Source organism: Nycticebus coucang, chromosome 18 (genome assembly GCF_027406575.1).
Source record: "Nycticebus coucang isolate mNycCou1 chromosome 18, mNycCou1.pri, whole genome shotgun sequence".
NCBI classification, from domain to species: domain Eukaryota; kingdom Metazoa; phylum Chordata; class Mammalia; order Primates; family Lorisidae; genus Nycticebus; species Nycticebus coucang.
In genome coordinates, this window is record NC_069797.1 from 23,431,797 (window position 1) to 23,455,977 (window position 24,181).

At 39.6% G+C, this 24,181-nt stretch overlaps 3 protein-coding genes across 6 annotated transcripts in view; 1 reads left to right on the forward strand and 2 right to left on the reverse strand.

Annotated features, from left to right (window-relative positions):
- Positions 1 to 1,920, forward strand: part of RABEP1 (rabaptin, RAB GTPase binding effector protein 1) — a 116,820-nt gene extending 114,900 nt beyond the window's left edge. For all 3 annotated transcript variants that reach the window (XM_053569318.1, XM_053569320.1, XM_053569319.1), the window contains 2 exons: positions 417 to 533; positions 1,323 to 1,920. In XM_053569318.1, coding sequence (XP_053425293.1) covers positions 417 to 533; positions 1,323 to 1,424 — 219 coding nt within the window. In that variant the 3' untranslated portion in view covers positions 1,425 to 1,920. The remainder of the gene's footprint in view (positions 1 to 416; positions 534 to 1,322) is intronic.
- A 2,385-nt stretch (positions 1,921 to 4,305) lies between these two features.
- The window catches only part of NUP88 (nucleoporin 88), a 34,434-nt gene continuing 14,558 nt past the window's right edge, over positions 4,306 to 24,181 (reverse strand). The window contains exons 5-17 of one of the 2 annotated variants that reach the window (XM_053569321.1): positions 22,878 to 23,054; positions 18,726 to 18,915; positions 17,679 to 17,826; positions 15,609 to 15,707; positions 11,753 to 11,843; positions 9,205 to 9,306; positions 6,742 to 6,900; positions 6,334 to 6,459; positions 6,192 to 6,257; positions 5,974 to 6,054; positions 5,286 to 5,412; positions 5,003 to 5,121; positions 4,306 to 4,561 (exon numbers count right to left, since the gene is read on the reverse strand). In XM_053569321.1, the coding sequence (XP_053425296.1) occupies positions 4,498 to 4,561; positions 5,003 to 5,121; positions 5,286 to 5,412; positions 5,974 to 6,054; positions 6,192 to 6,257; positions 6,334 to 6,459; positions 6,742 to 6,900; positions 9,205 to 9,306; positions 11,753 to 11,843; positions 15,609 to 15,707; positions 17,679 to 17,826; positions 18,726 to 18,915; positions 22,878 to 23,054 (1,549 nt within the window). In that variant the 3' untranslated portion in view covers positions 4,306 to 4,497. The remainder of the gene's footprint in view (positions 4,562 to 5,002; positions 5,122 to 5,285; positions 5,413 to 5,973; positions 6,055 to 6,191; positions 6,258 to 6,333; positions 6,460 to 6,741; positions 6,901 to 9,204; positions 9,307 to 11,752; positions 11,844 to 15,608; positions 15,708 to 17,678; positions 17,827 to 18,725; positions 18,916 to 22,877; positions 23,055 to 24,181) is intronic. The other variant, XM_053569323.1, reaches the window with a different exon arrangement.
- LOC128570330 (SAP domain-containing ribonucleoprotein-like) lies at positions 12,858 to 13,748 on the reverse strand. The gene has a single exon (XM_053569328.1). It carries the CDS (start codon positions 13,733 to 13,735, stop codon positions 13,091 to 13,093), a length of 645 nt encoding a protein of 214 aa, XP_053425303.1. The 5' UTR covers positions 13,736 to 13,748; the 3' UTR covers positions 12,858 to 13,090.

The following is a 24,181-nucleotide window of genomic DNA, read 5'->3' on the forward strand; positions in this document are numbered from 1 at the left end:
TGGAGTTAGCTGGGACTGCCTGGAGCATATTCACTGAGCATTTCCTGGTGGATGCTTAACTGTTGTGGTCAAAGGAAATCTCTGAAGTTTCTATCCCTGTTGCTGTGACAGCTACTGATCTTAGCAGCTGTATTTTGAAGATTAATCACTGTGCCCAGCTGCTTGGGGTGGAAGGGGTGGAGGACAAGACTTTAATCCATTTCTTCTGGTTTCCCTACTCAGTTCATTTTAGAACCTAGAGCAAGTAGCCTAGCCAGCTGGCACCCTTGCCCTATAGATAGAGAGCAGTAGGATATAGGATGGATTCCCACCTTCCTGCTTTAGTAGTTAGGTAACTACATGTTCCTAGATTTCCTAAATAATTCTGACCTTTGGGTCTTTTGCACTAATCCTCATTCAAAACTTTTATCTTTTAGGTTACCGTTGAACAACTAATGTTTGAAGAGAAGAATAAAGCTCAGAGATTACAGACAGAATTAGATGTCAGTGAACAAGTCCAGAGAGATTTTGTAAAGCTTTCACAGACCCTTCAGGTGAGGCATTTGGGAAACTACTGCACAGAGCATGGAGGAAGTTTGGAGGAGTGAACCTTGCCAGTCTGACTTGACATGGGCAGTAGCTGCCCCCATGTCCATTCCACATGTCTGCCTTGTCATTCAAGCCAGAAACCTGGTTCTTCAGACTGAGCCCCCTTTTTATTTTCCTCTATACCTTGCCAATTTTGCCTCCTTAGGAATACTCAAGTATAAGGCACATCATGTAACACTCTTTCCAACCAGGCCTACCCCTACATTTTGCTTATCTCTTTGCCTTATATTTTATGTTCTAATGTTTTATAACTACTATAGTTCTTTGCCCACAGCATGGCGTTCTTTCTGCTAAGCATCCCTGTCTCATCCCTTCCTGACTTTTCCTTTCAAGGCCCAGTTTAGGTTTGTTTTGCTGTTTTGGAGGCCTCTAGGTCCCTGAGCTGAGCTAAAGTGCCTCCCTCCCTCGGCCACACTCTGAAAGTAGGGACATTGGTACATTGTGTTAAAACTCTCTGTAAACATCTTTTTTCCAACTGAGCTGTGGATTCTTAGGGGTTGAGATTCAGGTTTCATTTGTCTCCATACTCCCAGCACTTTACATTTTGCAGTCCCAGTCTATTAACATAGCAGCTTGTGGGAAATACATTTTGAATGTACTAGTTCTTGTTGCCTGCCTTTTTTGAAGTGACTGCTTCTCTGGGCAGTTAATTGGCTACATGTCAGCAAATCAAAGTAAAGTTCAGAAAATCTAGACAGAAGCCACCTGCACTTATCTCACCGTTGTTTCTCCAGGTGCAGTTAGAGCGGATCCGGCAAGCAGACTCCTTGGAGAGAATCCGGGCAATTCTGAATGATACCAAACTGACAGACATTAACCAGCTCCCTGAGACATGACACCCTGATAGCAGGATTCTAGCCTGCATTTTGGATTTTTAACTCATCTTTAGAGCAACATTAATTATTATTTAACTCTTAACTGAAGAAACAGAAGTCACAGCAAAAGGAAGACTGGAGAAATGCTTAATTCTAGTGGGAGAAGACGCAGCATAGGAACAGCAAACAGCCAGGGCGATTCGCAGCAGAAACCTTTCAAATGGGAACACTAACGAGACTGCAGACTTGATTCCAACAGGTGTGGGATCAGTCAGGTGATGGAAGAAGTGCTGTTTCCTTGCCTACTCTCTCCAATATAGATTTTTGGAACACATTTCCCTACCCTAAAGCAACATCCCAATAGCATTTGGAATTACATTTTCTGTTCAGATGTTGGAAGCAAGAATTTTCTTTTCTGTTGTCTAGAGCTCATCAATAACAGTATTCAGTTAGCAGACAGAGGTGTAGTATGCTGTATGAATATTTTATATTAAAATATGAAGTTTTGAGAGCAGGCCATTGGCTACTGACTGTATTTCCCTTGCTCAGTGCATTTTTTTTCCTTTTACCATTTTATTTTGCATTGGAGGACCTTAAATGCTACTGAAACTTACCTGAGAACCACAGGGCTGTGGCAAACATAACCAATTCAAGAACTGAATTAATTATGAAGATTGGAAAATTTGGCTGGGGTTATATATATGTTGGAAGTTGAAGTTAAAGGAAAAGCACAAGAAACTGTTCAGAAGCACTTTTCTGCATACTTAGATGATCTTTGTGGGCCCACAGGTACCAGGGAAGCTGAACTGGCACAATCTAATCTTTTGAAGTGTTTTAGTTACTGGATCAGTGAAAGAAAATTAATAAAACTAGCTTTGTCTTACAACCTCTAGTATACATTTATAAGTTTGCTGCTTATTTTCAACTTGGATCAAAGAGCTTGAGTACTGTTTGTTTCAAGTGTGGCAAATACGAAAATGGTGGTAACTAGATTGAAAGATACTTTGTATTTTTCATTTATAATTTAGATCTGGAATGGAATGTTATAATGCTTATGGTAAAGTTGGAGGAAATAACAGTCTACTGATCATTTTGGAAGTCTGCTTTGTCATTTTCTAAGCGGTTAAATTCCTTTCCTTTGTGGAGAAACCTTCAGTGAAACAGATCTTTGCTATAGCTTTATGAAGTGTTGCAGAAAGCACAAAGAATGGGTTTGTATCTACTATTTACTTGCTGCAGTGCTGTCCCAGGGGAAGGCGACACTTTGTTTAAGTCATCATCCAGATAGTTCAAAAGTAAAATTGTTGTTTTCAAATAATTTTTGTGATTGGTTGTTTAATAGTGGGTTATCTGAAGGAAACTTACGGGAATTAGTGAACTAAGTAGATAGTCTGGTTCACTTAAAAGCCACCATCAATTTACAGTTTAAAGTGAATTGTCTTTGTTCTAAGTGAAGTCACTAATGGACTTGCCGTAAAGATCTTTATTTCTGTCTTCCATAGGACAAATGATAATGACTACATACATACCTTATTTCTTGGGTTCTTATTGAAGTCTTTGCATTCACGATTATGAATTTAAAAGTAAATGCTAATTATGGGAATAGTGCTAAAGGCCTGCCATGCATGAAACATAATTCTAATTGGTTTAAAGTCCCTTTGTATAAAGTGCTATGTGGTTTAGATAAAGGAAACACACATCCTCATTCAGTTTCGGGGAATTTTACTAATTACAAAAGGCAATCAATTTAAACTATGTAGGTTTAAGACTAGTCCCTTGGATAGGCCCCAAACTAATTTCAGATTATTATGATTAGCACTATAAATCAGGATGAGCAATTCATAATCTCTCTGAACCTGCTGAACTGTAGCTTCCAGTGAAGTATTCTGCTGAAACTGAGCACCTTATAGATATTTTCCTCCAGAAAATGGTACATATGGAGGCAATGAAATCATCATGATTAGGGAACTGTGAATGGTCCCTGCTGTGGCACATACAAACTGTTGGAATCTGAGTTATTGAGGAAAATATAGAAAAACCCAAACTGATACTCTAGGTTTTGTTTAATACTGTTTCTGGTATGAAACCAACTGTGACACTATCCAGGCTAGAAACAATTCTTTTAAGTTGGATTTTCTGCATCAATGGGAACTAATGTAGGAGTGACATAGCTCTTTTAGAAAAAAGAAAAGATCAGTTGGGTTTCGCGAGTGTCCCTGTGCTTATATTCAGTCTGTACACACGTTCTCAAGCATGTCTAACCTGATTTACCTCTTATCTGTAATGTACCTTACCACATGGCTTTTAATTGGCAGTCACTCAGCCATTTCTAAGCAGGTATAGTATTACCTTTCAGAATCCATATTGGCAGATATAAAATGATGATTAAAGCTGAGGACAAAACCACATACTACATACCAAGCGATTTCCTTCTTTCTTCCTTTGAGGTGCCAACTTGCACACTGTACCCACTCAGAAACAATTTGTAATAGGACATAGACAATAGCCAGACTCAGCTCTGAAAGGTAATACTGCCTGTGAAGAAGTGGGCCAGAGGTGGCCTTTTGCAAATGTGGATCTTGAGCTCTGCTCTCAGCAGAGATGTAACCATTTGTTAACTGTACTGAAAGTGTGTCCTTAAGAAGAAAAGTGTTCAAATTAAAAGAGCTGCTGCCGAGTATATTGTGCGGTCTTTTCCTTTGAATTCTAGGGTTGTTTTCCAGAATCACAGTTCTGGTGCTACTGCTTTATAATAAAACTTAGCTCTTATTTTTGCTCATATATGGAGAAAACTCAGGGTGCATGGAGATTTGGCGGTATACAGCTGAAAGTCTATATCAGATTAAAAAACAATCCTGAGCCCTTGATAATTATACCCATAGACCTGAGTTACAAAGCACACTCCCATTTTTAAATAAATGTATTTATTCAATAATTATAAAACAGATAATATATTTTAAAAGATGAACCACCACATCAAAGGTCTTCCTAAATGCCTCTTTATAAATTAAATAATGCCACCTGTTTGTTTTACAACATGGGTTAAGCATTTGTGGTGGTAACTTCAGTTGTGAATCTGTTCCTCCTGGTGGTGTCAGAAGTTTACATGATGGCGGATATCATTGATTTGCTTCACCATTTCCCTTATGTGTTCACCCCTGTAAAATCAGAAAGTTGTGTTCAAGTTTGGAAATACAATGAATAAGCCATTAGTGTGGACTCTAAAACTTTAAACTAGTAATGTTGAAATATCTTAAGAACGGCTTTGCTGAAATTAACAGGTCCAGGTTTCAGGTGAATAGCAAAGGTATTCACTATTTAAAGTGACAAACACTGGTGCAGATACTGGTAATACTTGTAAACATATTCATTGTGATAAACCTTTGACCACACAACAAAATCGTATTTCAGGAAAGTCATCATTTTCAATCCTCCCACCATACTCATTCCTTAGGGCCCTATCTATCATGTGACTCGTCCCAATAATTATTTGACTTGCAAATTCCAAGACTTATTTCTAATAAGACAGAAGTTGATTTGGGCATAACTGCAAAGGAAGAGCTATCACAATAATATGCTGGCTATGAATATTTACTTACTCCTCCTTTAGGATGGACTGAATGCACTTTCGCTGGTAAGCACTGAGAGTAATGGTGGGTTTTTGAAGACTCAGCACTTTTTCCATCTTTCGCTGTTGATAGTCTTTTTTCATAGTAACCTAAAGTACCAACAAAAACATAGATGTCATAGATATTTTATGGTTTGCCACACATTTTCATAGTATCTATTTTAGTATATTCTTTTTACAATCTATAAAATAATTTTCTGTAGAAAAATACTTTAAAATAAGTATAAATTTTGCCACCTTGCATCCCTTCCTACCTGTTTGATTGCAGTGCTCAAACGTCGAAGTTGATCAGGTATCAACTGTAATTCTTTCTTCATGTCTCGTTCACTATCAGAGAGAACTGGGAGCTGAGAGTGAAAACTGTGAAGTACTTTTTTCATCCTTAAGAAAAGGTAAGCAAACAGCTTAACTAAGATCTATTAGGAGAAACAACCACAAATGTTATAACATAAGGAGCCCCCATTAGGAAGGGTTAGGAGAGAGCATCGTGTCTTCCCTAACACTTTCAGAGGAGAAGGAGAGGGATCAATTAAATTAATGTGAGCACCTGTTAAGGCCCCCCCCCACCCTTCCCCTTTGAGACAGAGTCTCACTCTGTTGCCCTGGGTAGAGTGCTGTAGCATCATAGCTCACAGCAACCTCAAACTCTTGGGCTCAAGAGATCCTCTTGTTTCAGCCTCCTGAGTAGCTGGGACTATAGGCATGTATCACTGTGGATGGCTAGTTTCTTTATTTTTAGTAGAGATTGGGGTCTCACTCTTGCTTAGGTTGGTCTCAAACTCTTGAGCTCAAGGGATCCACCCACCTCAGTGTCCTAGAAAACTAGGATTACAGGCATGAGCCACTGTACACCACAAATCCCATTTTCTTAAAAACTGCTAGTACCTAAGTACTTAATAACATTGACAGTACCTGAGTACGGAACTAAATGTCATCACTGACCTGTTGGTGATATCTTCTTGTTTTTCCTTGGCTTCCTCATATTTATCAGCTAAGCGCTCAGCCATTTCCCGCAGACTTTTCCTAATGGCATAAGAAACAACAGACTTTTGGGGTCTACCTAGATGTTGAAGCCAACTGATGTGACTCAGCACCTTATGGTAAGATGTAATTCAGTCTTACTGACCCATTGGTTTCTTCTTTCTGATTTTCACACTTACCTCTCCTCTCGACAATAACTGAGATCTTCTAGTTGTTTCTTTTTTTGGTCACATAATAATTTGACTCTTTAAGAAAAAAACAGAAATGGAATTTAATCAGAAACTAGGTCTAGGTTACGTTTGTGAACACAGGGCATCTTACCTTCGCTGAATCTCCTCCTTTGCCAGGTCCTGTTTAAGAATGTACTGTTCTCTGAACACCTGGGTGGCTCTGCTGATGAGCTGAAGACGTTCTTCAGGAGGAGGGGCTGTATCCTTTTCAGATGATCTTAAAAACAAAATTTCTAACATCATTTTCCTTAGCTGAGTAAAACAACGAAAATACACAAATCATAGCTGCTTTTTGGTCTTCTTTTTAACTCTTCTTGTTTATCATTCTTAGGTGCCACTTTTCTCCCTCTATTCACTAGCTGATTCAAAATGCCCTGTTTTTCTCCCAACTCCACCACAGTAAAAAGCATAGGACACAGCTAAGGACAAAAAAGACACACAGTAATTATGAATGACAAGAGAAGTCCATCTCAAAGCCTCCATCCCCCAGATCTTGTACTTCAGAAATGCTGGATTGGCAACACTCCGTTGCAAAATGCTTCTAATATGCTTTTCAAAGGAATCTGGGGTTTCAGCCAGAATGCGGAGGGGTGACTCTGTTACTTCAACATCTTCTTGGGTACAGAGCAGGGGAGGAGATGCTGGATGGACTGTACTTCTGTAAAATAAATAGATAAATCAAAGCCTGCCATAAAATGATTTATTGTATTATAGGAAGGCATAAACCACATTAATCTAAAACTTTGAGAACATAAGAACCTATAATAAAGTGTTACTTTTATTTTATTTTCACATTTTTTTTTTTTTTTTTTTTTGGAGACAGAATTTCCCTATGTTGCCCTCAGTAGATTGCCAGGGCACCACACCTCACAACAACCTCAAACTCTTGGGCTTAAACGATTCTTTTGCCTCAGCCTCCCAAGTAGTTGGGACTACAGGCGCCTGCCACAGTGCCGGTTATTTTTTGTTTGTAGTTGTCATTGTTCTTTGGCAGGTCTGGGCTGGGTTTGAATCCGCCAGCTGGCACCCTAACAGCTGAGCTACAGGCACCGAGCCTTTTTACTTTTATAGAGAAGTACAATGCCTGTTTTCTACCTTGAAAAGGTCACTTTGGGAAGCTATAAGCTATTCTACCAATGTTCCCATTTGTCAAAACATTCTGGATTTGGACACTTCAAAAAAAAATTTTTGTTTGTTTTGTTGCAGTTTTTGGCCGGGGCTGGGTTTGAACCCACCACCTCCGGCATATGGGGCCAGCGTCCTACTCGTTGAGCCACAGGCACTGCCCCTGGACACTTCAAAATTTTAAATATAAATCCATCATAGACTTTTTGCAAAAGGAGTTGAGAGTGAGTTTATAACCCAGAATCACAAATCTAAGTAAATCATTTCTTTTCTAGGTATAGTTTATATTTGATCAAAACCAATATTAATATAAGTACTGTCATATTTGGTTCTTTGTAAATTGATTTCCAAAAATTTCATCCATGCACATGCAAATATTCAAAAAGGCAGTTTTAGAAAGAGCTTGAAAGATCTCCTAAACTTGGCAGCATTGGTAAGTGACTTACTTTGAATGCAATGATTCAAATTTGGAAGGGTTAAAAAGTAAATTACTTTGTAGACAACTTGTATTTCAGGGAGTTGGGCAGAAATAGATGATTTCAAAGTATCCATGTAATTAAGGGTTTTTTTCCCCCCTTGGAATTCATATTTTTATTCTGAAGTAATGTAGTGTAACTAGGTTTTATTTTACTAAAGGTAGTGTGGGTTTTTAAAATATGCTGAGGCAACCAGCAAGTAAGTTTTGTCCCGTGATTTTTTTGTGGGGGGGAGGGAGACTAAGTCTCACTCTGTTGCCCTGGGTAAAGTGCTATGATCTTGTTGTAGCTGACAGCAACTTCAAACTCCTGGGTTCAAGCGATACTCTTGCCTCAGTCTTATGAGGTGGGACTATGGCATGTGCCACCACGCCTGGCTAGTGTTTTTCTATTTTTAGTAGAGACGGGGCCTCACTTTTGCTTAGGGTGTCCTTGAACTCTTGACCTCAGGCAATCCACCTGCCTCAGCCTCTTAAGAGTGCTACAATTACACAGCCACTGTACCCTGCTTCCCCGTGATTTTATTTTTCTTTAATCTTGCTAGAGCTCTTAGTCTTTTAGTATAAATAACACAAAACTGATAACTGCATAGTTTGCCTGGAGGTTCTAGGGTTTGATGGTCCTGGTTTTGGTATGTCCATTCTTAAATTTACGTAACTTAGAATGGCCTCCCAGAGCTGTTAAAAAAGGAAAATGGTGATTATAACTTAGTATGAGTTCTTTGAGCCACAGGCACCGCCCACTTAGTATGAGTTCTTTAAGGGGAACAAGGACTAGGAGTTCAGCTTTATACTACTTTTCTTTCAGAGTTTATATATTTTATGATGTCCCTTGAAGTTGGCAGAGATGGAGAAATTAAAAAGTGTGAATATGGACTTTTGAGTTAGTCAGACATGCATCTCAGCTGTGTGACTTCAGCATTTACTTAACCTCTGTGAACGGTGTTTTCTCTTCCATAAAACAGGGATAATGTGCTTTCCTTACAGGGCTGTGATGAATCAAGGAGTTTCTGAGTCTGGCACACAGAGCTTGATGATCGTTAAATCTAATTCACATATTAAAAATGGAATTTGGTATGTACCAAGGGCATTTTTCTAGCTTAAATTCTACAGAATTTTTTTTGTTTGAGACAGAGTTTCACTCTGTCACCCTAGGTAGAGTGCCATGGCATCATCATTGCTCACAGCAAGTTCAAACTGTTGGACTCAAGTGATCCAGTTGCCTCACCTTCCTGAGTAGCTGGGACTACAGGCACTTGCCACAATGTCTTGCTAGTTTTTCAATTTTAATAAAGACAGGGTCTCACTCTAAATTCTACAGAATTAATGAGAGCTATGTAGAGAAAACAAAATGAGACTTACAATAAAGGCCTTATAAGGCATTCGTAGGTACTGGTGATGCAGATCATTGTGGGCCCCAGAATGTCAGGGACAATCCAGAATCCTCGAATTGGAGCTGGCTGCCTGGAAAAACACACAGAGTGAACAATAAAGCAGCAAATGTGTTGAAACCAAGAGCAAAGACATGACTGAGGTCTGTGGTCTTCTCAGGTTGCCTGGGACATGCTATTGACCAGTGCAGTAACTCCAGAAGTGACTTGGAAACCGTAATGCAGCTCTGCATGTGATTAAGTCACTCAGGAATTTATGACCACAGGGGTACTCGCTGCAGTGTGAACAGTTACATGTCAACATTGAAGGCCATTCTTTATGTGTCTCTTCCCAACACACACATAAGCTCTAGCTATCTTTGTGTGCCTAGCCCAGTGTGTAATAGTGCTCAGCAGCTATTAAATGAACAAAACTCCCATAATCTCCCTCTCAATCTTCCTTCATACTTCACTGGAGAAAATGAAAACTGTGGCTCTCAGATGACAACTATCTTCCCAATGTGTTCCCCTAGAGGGCCCTGTGCCCATCCCATCTCCACACCCACAGCACTTTTCTACCCTTGAATGTCGCCCCCTCACACCACCTGAAGGCTGTGCCATCAACTGTGTCATTTATTGTCTATTTCCCCTCATCTTACAAAGAAGTTCATGTCTCAGTATAAAGGCCAGTTCTCCTAATCGGTTCTTAGTCCCTTTAGAAGCATTAGTCTGTAAACAGTAGGCAACAATACTACCCTGTTTCCCAGAAAACAAGACAGTGTCTTATTTTAAGGTGTGCTCCCAAAGATGCGCTAGGTCTTATTTTCAGGGGATGTCTTATCTTTCCTATAAGTAGGTCTTATTTTCGGAGGATGTCTTATTTTCGGGAAACAGGGTAGTACCCTTCTATACTTCCCATACATTTTTCCTTTGAAGGCAGAGGGATCTGGGAGGTACTAACATTTTTGTTTTCATTATTAGTGTGAAATCTATACACTACCGTGTATGTACACTACGTAGCCAGGATTACCCAGGTCAAGGAGGAGGACACTAGTGGCCTCAGGCTTCCCATTGTTGATCACAGTCTTTCACTCCCCATAGAAGTAATCACTACTCTGACCTTTATGACAGCATGTCCTTGCTTTGCTCTACAGTCTTCCTGTCAATATATTCATTTCTAAGCAAGACTTTAATTTTTCCTCTTTTTGAAATCGATACAAATGGAATTTTAGTATATATTTTCCCTGCTCACTTTTTCACCTGTTACAGTTTGCTGTTCCCCACCACCACCACGGATATTTCCCTTGTGGCTGTGTCTGTTCCTTAGTGTGTACTGTTGGCCTACTGTCTGTGCAGTATCTAACACAGTGCTCCACAGACTTTCAGTAAGCGATGAAGAGAATGAAGGAGGTTTCTAAAATGACTGCCAGGTTTCTTCTGGGGATAACTGGATAGATGTGGTGCTCTTCGGAAAAATGTGACGTAGTAGAAAGAGCAGATTTGGGGGAAGACAGATAAGTCAATGGAGACATCTGGCATTTGCTGTTCTACAGAACATTTAAGTGCAGAAGCTTAATGGGCAGTTGGATATGTAGGTCTAGAGTCTGGAGTGGTCTGGGTGAGGATGGTTTGGATGTGGAAATGTCAGCACTGCAACTGATCATGGCAAGTGTTACTCAGGAAAGAGCCCAGAATGAGTAGAGGAGCCTGGCTTAGCAAAGAAACTTGAGAAAAGGACTGCCAGAGAAACTGAAGGAGAAGTTGCAGGGAGGGAAGTCAAGGATGCCAAGGAGGAGACCATTTCAAAGAGGAGAGGTGAGCAAGAGCATCAAATAAGCCCAGCAACTCAGTGAAGGACAGACACAGTCTCTGCTCCAATGAAACATATTCTAGCAGTGATGACACAACACAAAGACAAATTATAATATGAGCTACAAAGAAAAAGAAAACAGAAGAATCCTGAGATTGTGAATCAAAGGCACTATCTCGGGCAGTGCCTGTGGCTCAGTGAGTAGGGCGCCGGCCCCATATGCCGAGGGTGGCGGGTTCAAACCCAGCCCCAGCCAAACTGCAACAAAAAAATAGCCGGGCGATGTGGCGGGCGCCTGTAGTCCCAGCTGCTCGGGAGGCTGAGGCAAGAGAATCGCATAAGTGCAAGAGTTAGAGGTTGCTGTGAGCCGTGTGACGCCACGGCACTCTACCGAGGGTGGTACAGAGAGACTCTGTCTCTACAAAAAAAAAAAAAAAATAGGCACTATCTCAGAAGTGACATTAAGATAAGAAAGAAGAGCAAGAGTTAGCCAGGAGAAGACAGCAAACTAGGGGTAGAGCTGGGGAAATACTTTTCAGACACAGGAAACAGTATTTGCAGTGGTGCTACAACAGGAGAAAGCTTCTGATAAACAGGATACTCTTAAGGGAGAAGAATCATGTCTGCAACTAACTTTACATTCTGTGTATGTGAGTGTAATGTGTATATATGCATCTGAATTACTGAAATGAAAAACTGTTTTGTGTATATACAAGAGAAAGGTCTTTACCTGCATGGCAATGGCTTTGTACAAAGGATGTGTTCAACAAAGCATTTCTGTTCTGTACCAAGTTCCTGTAAACTATCCTTATCTTCTTCATCTACAAAAGAACACATTATATAAATTAAGTGATACTTAGACAAGTCTGCAAATTATAATGCTAACAATATTGGTTAAATGTGATTAAATTCTTCTCTCAGTACACTGCTTCTCAAAGACTATGCCTTTCTAACATGGGAATACCCTTTCCCCAGGGGTCTAGATTTCTTCCTCAATAAGGCAAGTAAGATTTTCCCTAGTTAGGTTTTTAAGTGCAGAAGTATTTCACTGAAGAGAGAAATCCCAGAAATCACTCCTTCTATAGTTTCTTCCTTATTCCTGATTTTATTTTTATACAGGCTGTATGTTCCTTTATCCAAATTGAATTAGGACCAGAAATGTTCCAAATTTCATATCTTTTTGTGTTTTGGAATATTTGCATTATACTTTACTAAGCATAATGAACATCCCTAATCTTGAAAATCCAAAATCCTAAAGCATCATGCTGATTATCAAATTTATGGAGCATTTTGGATTTCAAAATTTGAGATTATAGATATTCAACCTGTAACCATTTTTGGAAACAACTTATAATCAAACAAATCACCCATTTAAAGTGTACAATTCAATGGGGTTTTCTGGTGTATTACAAGAATTATACAAGCATTACCACTAACAATCTAGAATGTTTTCATTTCCCAAAAATGAAATACCCCGATACCTATTAGGAGTCACTCCCCAACTTCCATCAGCCTCCCCTAGGCAACCACTATCTACTTTCTGTATCTGCAGATTTGCCGGCTATTCTGGATATTCCATATAAATGGAATCATGTAATAAGTAGTTGTTTATGACTGGTTTCTTTCACTTTCACTTAGCATGTTTCCAAGACTCATCCATGTTATTGCATAAATCAATATTTTGTTCCTTTTTACTGTTGAATAATCTATTGTATGGATATACTACATTTTATTTATCTGTTAATCAGTTGATAGATGCATAGATTTTTGAGGTATCGTGAATAATGTTATGAACATCCATGTGCCAATATTTGTTTTTTTTTTTTTTTTTTTTGTTTTCTATTTTTTTATTAACAAGCAAACTAATCAAAAACAAAAACACAACAACCTTAAAGTTGGAACAGCAATAAGTCAAACTGCTGCTGGAGTTCACAGATGTACCTGGGGTACATGCTTCCTCAATGCGAGGCAAGATGTAGGCACATGACTGTGCATTTAGATATATGTGACTAGGAAGAATCGGAGAAATTGAAACCACTGGAGAACAGAAAACATCAAGAATTTTTCATCAGGCAATCCCAAAGCGTTCTGCTCTTTTCCTCTTCTTTGCCTCTGTATCCTCTGTGGTTCCAGTTCCTGCTGAACTTGTGACAATCCCAAATCGTTCCTTCCTCTTTTTCAGTTTCTCATCATCTTCCGACTTTCTGGAGATTGAAGAGACATTCAAACCAAATCTTTGGGCTCTTTCCTTTAGCTTATCCAGGTTAACCATATTGGTTTCAGATGACAGACCTTTTGTTGGAACTGAAGAAATCCCAAATCTAGCTGCCCTTGCAGCTTTTTTACTCTCCAAGCTCACAGGTACATTGAATCGTTCAGCCCTCTTCTGCATTCTCTCAGTCTGTGGTATTTCAGATGTAATTTTTACCACTTTCTTCTCTGCTGCCACATCAACAGTTTTTTCAGGGGGTTCTTCCTCTTTGACAGGAAGTTCTATGGGCTTTGGTTCTTCTTCCTCTGTTTCATCTCCCAGTACATCTTCTTCATTCGCCTCCTCTTCAGCGTGCTCCTCAAGATATGCCTGGAGCCTGTTGATAAGATCTTGTTTTATTCCCTTGGTCTCCAAACCACGAGCAAGACATTCCTGCTTTAGTTCAGCAAGCTTCAGCTTATGGAGCTCCACCGTCTCCGCCGCCATCTTGTTACCCCCCATGTGCCAATATTTGTATGGACACTGGTTTTTTATTTCTCTTGGATATTTGGGGAGTAGTGCCATTTAACAATATTATATTCTCTCATGCATGAATGTGGAATGTGTTTCTTTTCTTTACTTAAGAGTGAAACTCTTGAAAATATTTTCTCTGCCTATTGAGATGATCATATGGTTTTGTCCTTTTTTCTACTGGTATGGTACAGTACATAAATTTATTTTTTGATGCTAATCTAACCTTGCATTCTTGGGGTATATCCCACTTGGTCAGTGTATAATCCTTTTTGTATGTTCCTAGATTTGGTCTGCTAGTAATTTGTTGAGAATTTTTTGCATCTATATTATTTTTTTACATAACCTTTTTAAAAATTCTTTTTATATAACCTTTTTTTTAAAAAAACGATTCTAATTTTTGTGTTTTTTTTTTTTTTTTATTTTTATTTTTATTGAGACAGAATCTCACTTGGTCACCCTTGGTAGAGTGGTGTGGTGTCTTAGTTCACAGCAACCTTAAATTTTGGGGTTTAAGCGATCCTTTTGCCTCAGCTTCCCAAGTAGCTGGGACTACAGGTGCACACCACAATGTTCGGTTGGTTTTTTAGAGACAGGGTCTTGCTCTGGCTCAGGCTGGTTTCGAACCTGTGAGCTAAGGCAATCTACCTGCCTCACCCTCCCAAATTGCTAGGATTATAAGTGTGAGCCACCATGCCTGGCTTTTTTTTTTGAGACCGAGTCTCACTTTGTTGCCCTCAGTAGAGTGTTGTGGTATCACAGCTCACAGCAACCTCAAACTCTTGGGCTCAAGAGATTCTCTTGCCTCAGCCTCCCAAGCAGCTGGGACTACAGATGCCCACTACAACTCCCGGCTACTTTTAGAGATGGGGTCTTGCTCTTGCTCAGGCTGCTCTTGAACTCCTGAGCTCAAGCAGTCTACCCACCTTAACCTCCCAGAGTGCTAGGATTACAGGGATGAGTCACCGCGCCCAGCCTATATTCTTAAGAAATAATCTGTTTATGGCTCGGTGCCAGTAGCTCAGTGGTTAGGGTGCCAGCTACATGCACCAGGGCTGGTGGGTTCCAACCCAGCTTGGGCCTGCTAAACAACAAATGACAACAAAAAAATAGCCAGGCATTGTAGCTGGTGCCTGGCTTTTGTGAGCTGTGATGCCATGGCACTCTACCAAGGGCAACATAGTGAGACTCTATCTCAAAAAAAAAGAAAAGAAATAATGTACTTAATCTTGGGATATCTTTGTTTGGTTTGGGTATTAGGGTAATACTGACCTCTAAGAATGATCTGGCAAGTGTTCCCTTCTCTTCTACTTTTTTGGAAAAGCTCGTGAAGAGCTGATATTAATTCTTGAAATGTGAATGTATCTCATCCTGGGCTTTTCTTTTTGGTCAGTTTTTTTGATTACTAATCAATAGGTCTAGTCAAGTTTTCTATTCTTGAGTCAGTTTTGAGAGTTTGTTTCTTTCTTGGAATTTGTCCATTTCATCTCAGTTATGTAACTGGCATAGAGTTGTTTTGTTTTTTTTTTTTGGCCGGGGCTAGGTTTGAACCCACCACCTCCGGCATATGGGACCGGCACCCTACTCCTTGAGCCACAGGGGCTGCCTCGGCATAGAGTTGTTAATAGTATTCTCTTAAAATCTTATTTCTGTAAGGTTGGTAGGGATAGCCCTTCTTTTATTCCTGATTGTAGTAATTTGAGTCTTCTGCATTTTTTGGTCTAGCTAAATGTCAATTTTGTTGATCTTTTCAAAGAAACTTCTAGTTTCACTCAGTTAGTTTCACTCATTTTCTCTATTCCAAACTACTTTTCTGTGGAGGCTCTGAAACCTACTTAAAATTACAGAAAGTTAGTAAACTCACCTGATGCAAGAAATTTGTGAAGTTTATGAATCCATGTCACCCCAACACTATGTACCCCAGCTTCATGAGTACAGTGATACCTTGAAGAGCACTTGGGATCTAAAAATGAAATCATTAATGATAGTAAAGGTAGCCATTAAAACTAAAACAATTTACATCAGTAGCCTACAAACACACTTGTTTTTTTTAAATTTTATTTTTAGAGACAGTCTTATTTTGTCACCCTCGGTAGAGTGCTGTGGCATCACAGCTCACAGCAAACTCCAGCTCTTGGGCTTAAGTGATTCTCTTGCCTCAGCCTCCTGAGTAGCTGGGACTACAGGCACCTGCCACAACACCTGGCTATTTTTTGTTTGCAGTTTGGCCAGGGCCAGGTTTGAATCCGCCACCCTCAATATATGGAGCCAGTGTCCTACTCACTGAGCCACAGGCACCGCCCCTACGAACACATTTGTTGATGGAAGACTTACAGGACTTCCACACTATGGCACTGTTAGGGGGTGTGAAATTAATTTTTTTTTTTTTTTATAAAGACAGGGTCTCGCTCTGTTGCCAGGCTGGAATGCAGTGGCATAATCATAGCTCACTGCAGCCTAAAAATTTTTTATTTATTTATTTATTTTTTTTGAATCAGAATCTCACTATGTTGCCCTTGGTAGAGTGCCATGGCGTCAAAGCTCACAGCAACCTCAAACTCTTGGGCTTAAGCAAGTCTCTTGCTTCAGCCTCCCAAGTAACTGGGACTACAGGCGCCTGGCACAACACCGGCTATTTTGTTGTTGTTATTGTTGTCACCACTGTTTAGGAGGCCTGGGCGGGGTTCCAACCCACCAGCCCTGGTGTATGTGGCCGACACCTTAACCACTGAGCAACTGGTGCGGAGCCTAAACATTTTTTAATTTGAAGTCAGTTTTCAAATATATTTTAAGGCATACCTCAGAGATCTATACCATGGCAGTGAAGCTAATATTGCAATAAAGCAAGCCACACAAGTTTTTTGGTCTTCCATATACAAGTTTGTTTATACTATAGTATAGTACTGAATCAATAGAAAAGTCTTAATATTGGGATGTAAAAGAAACTTTCTAATGAAAAAGAGCCAACATTTAATTAATGAGATAGGAAATTTGTTAGATACCACTCTGTTAGATACATTATAATTTTACTTTTGTCACCTAAGAAATCTGGGTATGTATGCTTCCGTGTTTGTAATATGCCTTAAGCATAAATGTGAGTGAGTCAAAAATTTCTTAGCTTCAGAAAAGAAAATGTTACTCTTATTAGGAAACCAAGGGGAAAAAAACGTCCACACTTAAGATTCCCTGAAAATGTATGTATCTATATAAGGAAACCAACTACTGTATGTCACTTTACCTGACGAGGTCTACTTCTTCATCCATCAAGTTCTTAGACTTAATATAGAGACTATCTCTCAAAACACTTTAATTAGACATGTCCCATACGAGTGGTCTCTTTACTGTTTTATCATGTAGGAATAAACCTCCTTAAATGTTTTGGCTATAGTTTAGCACAGAGTTGAGTCATTACTACCAAACCTGGGTAATGAGAAGTATAAGCAGATTAGGTCAAACTGGTCCCAGATTGAAATCATTCTATGTTGCTGTGAATAAGAGTAGAATTTTACTCTTTTTTTTAAATGGCCAACTCGTATTCCATTGTGTGTATATATCATGTTTTCTTTTCCATCTGTCTGCTGGTGGACACTGGGTTGATTCTGTACCCAGAAGTGCAGATATACCCGTGGGCACATACTGGTTTCCTTTCCTCAGGACACGTACCCAGGAGTAGGACAGAGGGATCAGATGGCAGTTCTACTTCTGACAGCACCAAGAAAAATTCACTATTATAAATCTGGGTGAATCCAGACTGAAGACCATTATTTTAAAACTTGGGAAATTTGACAGTATACTGCAGTGAATGAAAGGCAAAAGAACCAAGACAACTTTTTAAATGCTTGAATCACAGAAAAATAAATTATGTGGGAAAGTCTGTGGTCTTAGTATAAATATTATAGGATTAAAAAAGTACTAAATTTACTGAATCCCTTACCTCTGTGAAGTTTTATTGGACAAGAGAAGTCAGAATCAAAGGGATCTTCCTCCCCAGACGCCAGTTTCAAGGCAAGCTCTAGCTCGACGCATTCAAACACATACAGAGAAGGGATGAGGTCGGTCCTGGAGTCCCAGGACTTTTCTGACTATTGAACAAGAAAGTGTCGTAAGGAAGATATGGAGGAGACTGGGGTGCTATATGTCCCTGTTGCCCCAATTGGATAAATTCATGTTATGTGCCTGTGTCAAAACATCACATGTAGCCTATAAAGATAACAAGTATTATGTACTCATAATTAAAAAATTTTAAAAAGTGCTGTAATTCTGGTTTTGCATGTTTATTTGAAAAGGTACACAATTGAAAACAGAAGCAAAAAGGTGAGTCAAACACTGCTTTCAAATTCTTAATTCCACTCCTATCCTAATGGTGCATTGTTATGCTTAAAAGAGAAACAAAGTCTCTCCTCTTTTAGGGAAGATGTTAGTAAGTGAGTTTGGAAAAAAAGCAATTGTGGGATTCAAAGTTTCTTTATATATATCACCAAAGACTAAAATACAAAGATGAGAAAGAAATATGTAGGTTGGTGGATTAAGTAAGTTGGGCAACCTTCTTTTACATTTAGATTATTAAGTATGCTTTAATTACTTTTTTTTTTTTGTAGAGACAGAGTCTCACTTTACCGCCTTCGGTTGAGTGCCGTGACGTCACAGGACTCACAGCAACCTCCAGCTCTTGGGCTTACGCGATTCTCCTGCCTTAGCCTCCCGAGCAGCTGGGACTACAGGCGCCCACCACAACGCCCGGCTACTTTTTTTGTTGCAGTTTGGCCGGGGCTGGGCCCGAACCCACCACCCTCGGTATATGGGGCCAGCGCCCTACTCACTGAGCCACAGGCGCTGCCCTGCTTTAATTACTTTTAAATGCTAAATTGCCAAAATATCAGAAGTGCTAGATACAAGCTAAAAATTCCCGATACATTAAGCATTTATATTACTATACTAGGTGTTAAAGATACAAAATATCCTGACTCTAGCCTGTACTTACTGTTTGGTCATCATCTTCTGCTTCCCCTTCTAGCACAACACAGTGATACAGCATTCCTGACTCGGTAGCAATCACTAAGATGTTGGGGACACAGGATAAGCAGAGTATAGCACAAGCATCATAACCATAGTTATCTTCAGCAGCGGGATGCATGGGCAACGGGCCCAACAGCTTTCCAATATTCCCAGGACTAATGAAAGGGTGAAAACATATTTGGGAAATATCAACAGAAGATAACCATGCTCATCCCTGAAAACCATTCTTGTGGTCTGCCTCTAGCTATCATACTCCCATTTAAAATGTTGTATATTCCCAATGTCTCCACTTTTTCCCTTCCCACTCATATTCCACCACTGTGGTGGTTTTCAACTAGAAATAATTTTGTCCTTGAGAGGACACTGGTAGTGTCTGAAGACATTCTGGGTTGTCACAACTGAGGGTTGGGGGAGGTTACTGGCATCTAATGGGCAGAGGCCATAGATGCTGCTAAACATTCCCCCACAGGATGGTCCCTACAGCAAAGAATTATTCAGACCTAAATGCATCATGCTTTCACTACGCCACTGAAGCTACTCTGGCAAAGGTCTCCCATGAGATCAGTTAAGTCCAAAAAGCACTTAATTTGAATTTTTACTGCATTTATCATTAAGTAACAATTACTGCTGCTTGACATCCTTAACACCTGTAAAAAATTCTTTCTTGTAATTTTCCCTCCTTCCTCTCTGAATATACTACTTTTCTAATGTTCTTTTCTAATTAGTTTCTTAAATATTGCTGTCTTCCATGGGTCTGTTATATATACACTTCAATGAGAGTGCCTTACACTATGCCTGGTTTTAACTATCCTGTGTTCTGATGATGACTCCCAAACCTTTTCTTTTGAAATGTAGCCTTTCTTCAGGGCTTTGGACCAACACAGTTAATTTGATTAGGCAGAAACATTTATTGAGTGCTAGATGATACCTCCCAATGAACTGACAGTTTTTTTGTGAGGCAGACATTTAACCAGAATTACTATATCATGTGGTAAGTGTTAACAACAAAAGGCATAAGAACACTGAGGTAAGTAATAAAGGTATCAAAAATACGTAAGATAAATAAGGAAACAATGATATCTGAAGAGGGGAACTGAATATTCCAAACTGGGAAGCAGCTTATGCAAAAGTCCTGGAAGCATAAAAGAAACGGAACTAAGAAGAAGAAAACTTACTTAGTATGATGAGGGGCAAAGTGCAAGGTCTAAGACAACAAAAAAATAGCTAGACAGATATCCAGGACTGGCTTATGAAGCAGATAGTCTTGTGTGCCATGTTAAAGTATTCGGAGTCTATCTGCTGGGGAGTGTATCACTATAGGTTTAAATCAAGTGACAAGAGCTTCACTTTGCAAGAATAAATCTGGTGTTAGTGAGGTGCATGACACACAAGGGTCCAAAATGAGATTCAGGGAACTATTCAAAGAATGATGTAGGCAGAAAATGATGAGGTTCTGAAACAGGGACAAAGGAAAGGAGAGAAGAGTATATACATTCAAGAAATTTAGGCTAGATGGCTCATGCCTGTAATCCTAGCACTTTGGGAGGCCAAGGTGGGAGGATCACTTGAGTCCAGGAGTTCAAGATCAGCCTGGTTAACATCACAAGACCCCATTTCTACAAAAAAATTTTTAAAAAAATAAAAAATGAGCCAGGCATAGGGACACACACATAGCTACTTGGAAGACTGAGGCAGGAGGATCATGTGAGTCCAGGAGTTGGAGGCTACAGTGAGCTGTGATTGTGCCACTGCACTGCAGCCTGGACGACAATGCAAGAACCCATCTCTTAAAATAAATTTTTTTTCTTTATCATTTCAGTAGAAATTTGGGACTGATCATATATAAAAAGATATGACTTTTGGGTTTGCTCTCAGTTTATTAGGAAGATCATGCTGTGGACAAATGAAGGCCCAGCAGTAAAAGAAGGAAGGGTAAAGGGGGTGGGGTAATAACTATACCACAAAATCTTCCACAAAATCCTCCAAAGAGAGGTGATGTATGAAAAGCAAAGAGAATGCATTTAATCCTAACCATTCTGCAATGGCAAGCTCTTTCATATTTCTAATCTTTGTCACTTTGTATACTCTGTTCTCTCTCTCGGGACACTTCTGCTTCTGATTCTGTCTAGTGAATTCCTCAAGTCATTTCCTCAAGGTCTTCCAAGATTGGCAGGTCTAATCATTAACTCCATCCGACTCCCATAGCACCCTGAGCATGTTACACTGTACTGTAGTTACTGATTTAGTTGTATGGTGTTGTGATGGACAGGGAACCACATAGCAGAGACCTTGCCTTCAATCTTCTTTCTTCTGCCACACAGGGGGCTCTGAATTAAGTATCTGCCAGGTCGATATGTAAGTGAATACACTCTAAAGTTCGATCCTTGGCTTTATGCCTCTGTAGTTACACAAATTTCTCCAAAATCCTTATTCTCTATTGACTGTCTAACTATGGCAGATTCTCCTATCTCTGTTTTTATCTTCCTTCATTGTCCTGTATCTCCAACTATTCATGGAAAATTTCTACTTTATTGGTCCAATACTGTCAAACACTGAATGTTTGTAAAAAACAAACAAAAAAAACTTCCTTTCCAGACCTCAATATTTCTGCAAATGATGCACTCTTATCCAAACAGTAATGAAGTCCTCTTGATCCTTCCTTTGTAGTTATCTACTGTATTTCATTTCTACCTTGTACTACCACGACTCAAGTGCAGACTTTCATAGCCTATAAGCTTTATTTTGTAATAGCTTAATTTTTTATTTTATTTTATTTATTTATTTAGAAACACAGTCTCGCTTTGTCCTCCCCAACTCCCCCAATGAGTGCCATGGTGTCATAGCTCACAGCAACCTCAGACTCCTGGGTTCAAGGGATTCTCTTGCCTCAGCATCCCAGGGAGCTGGGATTACAAGTGCCCACCACAATCCCTGGCTATTTTTAGAGACAGGGTCTCGCTCTAGCTCAGGCTGGTCTCGAACTCGTGAGCTTAGATCAGTGGTTCTCAACCTTCCTAATGCGCAGCCTTTTAATATAATTTCTGTGGGTCGTGACCCACAGGTTGAGAACCACTGGCTTAGATGATCTACCTGCCTAAGCCTCCCATAGTGCTGAGATTATAGGCATGAGCCGCCGTGCCCAACAATAGCTTTATTTTTTAAGAAGCAAGGTCTCAACTCTGTCATTTAGGATATAGTGCAGTGGCACAATCATAGCTCACTGTAACCTCTAACTCCTGAACTCAAGTGATCTTCCTGGCTTGCCTCCCAAGTAGCTTGGATTACTGGCATATACCACCATGCCTGGCTAATTTAGAAAAAAAATATTTTTAAAAATAAGGTTTTGCTATATTATTCAGGCTGGTCTCAAATTCCTGGCCTTGACTGATTGTCCTGCCTTCCAAAGTGTGGGAATTACAGCCACGATCAACTCTACTCAGCTCTAGCCTTATCATTTAAATGCTCCCCACAGGAATCCTTTGCTCTAGCCCAAAATGTCTAGTCATTGAACTCTGAATGATACTTGCACTTGCCTGTTTTTATACTCTATTCTGCCCTTGTGACTGAAATGGTCTGTCACTTCCTTGATGCTTCATTTGATACTGCATGAGACCTCTAAGTCCCATAAGATATCAATCTTTCTTTATGAAATTTTTCTTAACTTCTCCAGTCAGCATTCTCTCTGTCCTTCCTCTGGGTTCTTACTTTCTTTGTACCAATACTGTGTTATAGGTAATTATCTTCCCATGTGCAGATGGCTTTTTCCCTACTATTGGGATATAATATTAATCAGATTACCATGTCTAATCATCCTTATGGTGCCTTGCTCATCTAAAATAAACAAGAAGTATTTTTTCAGCTAACTAGACTTTATAAACACAAATCCAGTCCTATCTCAAGTGATCATCCACCAATTCTATACAACTTACCCAAATATGAAGAAATGAAAGGCCAAGTGATTGATACCAACTCTTTCTCCAACATATGCAAGCCCATCAGCTAAAGGCTACGACACTTCCACCAAGTCAAAAACAGAGATACCAAGTCCAACCATGACAATCTCTACTGGAGGACAAACTGAATTTTCATTTTAGGTGGGGTGCCCCCCCCAACTTACCTGTGTAGCAGACCAATGTATGTCAGGAAAGTCTCCCCATTCTCATACAAGATATAGAGTGGGTATGCCACTACTTCATCTTTGCCTTTTTGTCCAAAAATATTCTTTGGGACTGCTGTCAATGGCCCAAAGTCAAATGCAACTGCTGTCTCTCCTAGAGATGCGGTATATGCCCTTCTGCAAAGAGATTTTAAATATGAACGTGTTGAAAACAAAACTAAAATCAAAATGTCTAAGAACAGAAGGTGGGTTATGTATGGAATTTCTATTCAATGGAGTAAGACAAAAAAAAAATTATAAAGAATGTTAACACTGGAAAATTATCATAAAATTAAGTAAAAATGGAACCATAAAAAAACCTGTATAGCCAAGGCAATTCTTAGTAAAAAAAAGGAAGCCAGGGGTATCACCCTACCAAACTTTAGGCTGTACTACAAGGCCATAATGATCAAAACAGCATGATACTGGTACAAAAACAGAGACACTGACATTGGAACCCAATAGAAAACCATGAGCTGAAACTAACATCTTACAGCCACCTGATTTTTGATAAACCAAACAAGAACATATGCTGGGGAAAAGAATCCCTATTCTATAAATAAATGGTGTTGGGAGAACTGGATGACCACATGTAAAAGACTAAAACTGGACCCATACTTCTCTTACAAAAATTGATGCAAGATGTATAAAAGATTTAAATCTAAGGCATGAAACAATGAAAATCCTTGAAGAAAGTGTGGGGAAAACACTTGAAGATATCAGCCTGGGGAAAGATTTTTATGAAGAAGACTTCCTGGCAATTGCAACAACAAAAATAAACAAATGGGATTTAATTACACTAACAAGCTTCTGTACAGCTAAGGAACCAACAACAAAAGCAAATAGATAACCTTCAGACTGGGAAAGAATATTTACATATTAAGAATAGGACAAAAGCTTGATAACTAGGTTCTACAGAGAACTCAAATTAATACATAAAAAGTCAACAATCGCATGTATCACTGGTTAAAAGACATGAAGAAGGGCTAATAGGGCGGCGCCTGTGGCTCAGTGAGTAGGGTGCTGGCCCCATATACCGAGGGTGGCGGGTTCAAACTCAGTCCCGGCCAAACTGCAACAAAAAAAAAATAGCCGAGCGTTGTGGCAGGCACCTGTAGTCCCAGCTGCTCGGGAGGCTGAGGCAAGAGAATCACGTAAGCCCAAGAGATGGAGGTTGCTGTGAGCCGTGTGACGCCACAGCACTTTACCGAGGGCAGTAAAGTGAGACTCTGTCTCTACAAAAAAAAAAAAAAAAAAAGCTAACA